At 55.3% G+C, this 3,836-nt stretch overlaps 1 protein-coding gene across 2 annotated transcripts in view; it reads right to left on the bottom strand.

Annotated features, from left to right (window-relative positions):
* The window catches only part of FRS3 (fibroblast growth factor receptor substrate 3), an 8,856-nt gene extending 6,967 nt beyond the window's left edge, over window positions 1-1,889 (bottom strand). Inside the window, exons 1-3 of one of the 2 annotated variants that reach the window (XM_027908000.1) lie at window positions 1,701-1,889; window positions 1,428-1,516; window positions 267-453 (exon numbers count right to left, since the gene is read on the bottom strand). In XM_027908000.1, the coding sequence (XP_027763801.1) occupies window positions 267-453; window positions 1,428-1,493 (253 nt within the window). In that variant the 5' untranslated portion in view covers window positions 1,494-1,516; window positions 1,701-1,889. The remainder of the gene's footprint in view (window positions 1-266; window positions 454-1,427; window positions 1,517-1,700) is intronic. The other variant, XM_027908001.1, reaches the window with a different exon arrangement.
* Window positions 1,890-3,836: the final 1,947 nt, after the last annotated feature.

Genomic DNA, 3,836 nt, shown 5'->3' with positions numbered 1-3,836 from the left:
CTGGCATTAAATACACCCCAGAAATGCCTCACCAATGCACCAGCGAAATGATTTACACCGGATTTACACCCAGGTCCTGAGCCACAGCGATGTCTCACACACACATGTGTTTTAAGCACACACCCCCTGTGGCATCCTGGGCAAAGGGGCTGCAGGGGAACCTGTTGCCTGACTAGGGGCGGGAGTTTGAGAAGGCACAAGCCCCAGCTCGCTCTGGGGACAGGAGGCTCGGCGCTGGTGCCTGCAGGAGGCACTGGCACACTCACCCTGCCCCGTGTGGCAGCGCCGGCCGCTCTCGAAGGAGAAGAGGTTGGAGTCGTAGCCGTAGCGGCGCAGGCACAGGAAGGGCCACCTGACGGCGTCGCGTTTGTGCGTGTGCAGGATGAGCTCCCGCTGCGTCAGCTCCATGATCCCGGAGCCCAGCTCGTGCCCCTCGTCGTCCACGTTCGTCACCTGCGGAGCCCACGGCAGCCAACTCTGAATCCCAGAGTCACTGAGGCTGGAAAAGCCCTCCAGGATCATTCAGTCCACCCTGTGCCCCATCCCCACCTTGTCACCCAGCCCAGAGCACTAAGTGCCACAGCCAGGCCTTCCTGGGACACCTCCAGGGGTGGGGACTCCAAACCTCCCTGGGCTGCTCCTTCCAAACCCTTTCCCAGGAGAAATTCCTCCTGATGTCCAACCTGAGCCTCCCCTGGCACAGCCTGAGGCCGTTCCCTCTCCTCCTGTCCCTGTTCCCTGGGAGCAGAGCCCGACCCCCCCCTCCTGTCAGGGATTGCAGAGCCAGAAGGTCCCCCCTGAGCCTCCTTTTCTCCAGGCTGAGCCCCCCCAGCTCCCTCAGCTCTCCTGCTGCTCCAGACCCTTCCCCAGCTCCCTTCCCTTCCCTGCTCCAGCCCCTCCGTGTCATCCTGAGGGGCCCAGAACTGGACACAGCACTGCAGGTGCCCCTCACCAGTGCAACTGGTGTCCAAAGCAGCCCACCCACAAAGCACTGTAATTCCTTGGATTCCCCCCATTTACTGATGTTTTTTCCCAGCTGAGAGCAGGGATTCATGGCTGGCAGGAGGCGCCGAGCTGTCAGCCCTGGAGACTGCGAGCTTGGCAGCTCAGCTGATGTGTCTGAGCCCAGGCTCTGGAACACAGCCCTCAGCAATAAAAGGTTCCTCTCCAGTTCCCCATTTCCTTGCATTTTCCAAGCACAGGCAGTTTCCACAGCAAACACAAACACGTTTGCAGCAGAGGTTCCTTGAGGAAAGGAAAGCAAACCCAAACCAAAACTAACACGTTTTCAGATCCTCCCAAGTGGCACTTGTGTGCAGGAGCAGAGGTTTTCTCTCCTCTCGTGCCCGAGTCCAGCCCACGCTGGGCTTTGCCAGCAGCTGAAGCTGTCACAGACTCTCTGACAGGGTTGAAGGTGCAACACTTACCTTAAATTTGGTGGGATGGTTGTCTGGGATGCTGTCTGTGCACAGACAACTGCAGCAGCTCCCCATGACGCCAGCCAAAGGGGCAATCCCTGGGGAGAGGGCACAGACCACAGTCAGGCTTTCAATCCAACCCTCCCACCCGCTCCAAACACGCAGCATTTACAGCTGTGTCCTCCTCCATCCCACAGGGTTTGGAGCTCAGACTCTTCAATCTGTTCCTTGATTAATGAGCATTGTAAATATAATACTAATTGAAACCAACAGCTTTCTTACCATCAGGCAATTGTTGGATTTTTTCAGAGGAGTGAGAAGGAATTCCCACTGCTGTCCCTTTATCTCCCTCGGGACTTCATGGTCACCAGGTTTCCCCTAAAACACAGGGGAAATGGTCCCATCTTCCACCTGACAAGGAGAACACAATTAAATTAATCATAAAGCTGGGGAAGACTAAAAAGCAGGGGATGGGGGTGTGACTAAAATCCCCTTCAAATATCACAAGGAAGGGAAATGTTGGGTTTTTTTAATTAGCTACCTGTATTTATCTCAATAGAGAAAATTCTGCACAAAAATACATACTCTACAGCTAATAAAACAATTAAATAAGAGACATTTTACTTCTTGGCTTTGGGATCCTGCAGGAGTGGGGCAAATAAAACACAACAGTAAAACTGAGGGTGGTGAGGACACAGGGAATCACAGGCAGCTGCTGCTGAGGAATGTGAAGGTGCCTTCACTGGAGGCAAGGTCATTCAGGGTCAGAGAACCAGCAGCTGTTCTACTTTGGAGTATGAAAAGTAGCAAATGCCAGAAAACACTAAAAGTCTGATATCTGCCACAGACAGTGCAGGTATCAAACAGGCAGGAGCTGTGTGCATTAGCAGAGAGAAATACTCCTGGCTTTCTCACGAGCAGTGAGAAATATGAAATACTGCTATTTCTGATGGAAACCCAAAGGATTCCAGATCCACCCCAGGGCAGGGACTCCAGAAACTTGAAGGACTCCAGGGGATGAAGCCACGTTTGCCCTGGTGAGAGCAGCTCCATCTGAGCCCCCAGGATCACCAGCCTGGCACCAGAGCAGTAAATGAAAGGCACAGGCCCTTGGGAACCTCTCCCTCTGCCGTGCCAGCATCTGCCTCCTCACTCACTCCAGACTAAGCCATGGATCACAGACTGGCACCTTGTGCAGCACCACGGTGCAGGAGGAGGGGGAGGAGCCAGACTTGAGCTGCCAAGGGGTCCTGTTCCATTTTTACATCAAACCAATACCTAAATCACCTCCCACTGCACCCCTACCATGCCCTAACTCTGCCAAGTCCTCCCAGCCGAGGAATGTTTCCTTCTGAGCACACTGAGGAGCTCAGGCACAGCCCAAGCTGATGCCACCTGCCCACCCCTGTCACCCCCCAGCACCACCACACCTTCCCTGTCCAACCCCACATCCTGCTCCAGCCACTGTGGTTGTTTTTCCAGGCTCGGTATGGATTTACTCCCCACTGGCCTCACAGGCTTTGATCAATAATTTAGCAACAAACCCCGCTCCACTTGGTCTGATCTGGTCACTGGAGGCTGTGCCCTCTCTGGCTCTGCCCTCCCACTCCCAGAGCAGCAATGCCCTCAGGAACGAAGGGATTCTGGTAGGAAACATGCTCCCTCTGCCCCCCCTTTCTTCTTTATCCTCTCTCCCTCTGGTGTTTCCTCCACCTGCAGCTGTGAGGGGTCAGGCTGAAGTGCTGTGGCTTATCCTGAACAGTTTTTATGCTGAGAACTGAACAAATTAGGAAAAAAACCCATTGTGAGCTCCCTGAACACTCCCTTGGCACTTCCCACTGGTGAATATTTCGGGAGCATCCCTTTCACACAGAGACTGAGGCTCCCAAGTCTCAGCACTTCCAACACACCTTTCCAACACCTGTTTGCCAGTTCAGAGCCTCAGCCAGTCAAAGCAAACACTCCAAGAGCCCAGCACGCTTCCCTGCAGCAGGAGTGTGTCCCTCCTGAGAGCACCAGCCCCATCCAGCCCTCCAGCCTCCCACCTGCCAGGATCCAAACCTAAATCCTCCTCAGACCTCCACGGCCCTGCTTGGCCTCCTCTCCAGAGCACAGCTCACCTCTCCCGAATCCACAGCCAGCTTGTTCCTCTCCTCCCAAACCCCTCAGCCTGCAGAGAAGCCCCTCGTGCCTTCACCCTCCTTCTCTTAAACCCAGGACTGGAGAAGAGGGTCCCTGTGATCCCAAAGGACCAGGGCACCCCAATCTCCCTCTGCCCAGGGGCACAGGGATGCCTCGTGTGGAAAAGCTGTTCCCACACCAACCCCCTGGGACAGGCAGGGACAGACCCACAACCCCCAGCATGGAAGGGAGGAGGGAGCAGGGGCAAGGAGAAGGGGCTGGAGGGAGGAGGAGAGG

The sequence above is a fragment of the Empidonax traillii genome, unplaced genomic scaffold (genome assembly GCF_003031625.1).
Source record: "Empidonax traillii isolate 1590-97213 ecotype Southwest subspecies unplaced genomic scaffold, ASM303162v1 scaffold1592:size87286, whole genome shotgun sequence".
NCBI classification, from domain to species: Eukaryota; Metazoa; Chordata; class Aves; order Passeriformes; family Tyrannidae; genus Empidonax; species Empidonax traillii.
This window is presented reverse-complemented; position numbering and strand designations above follow the sequence as displayed.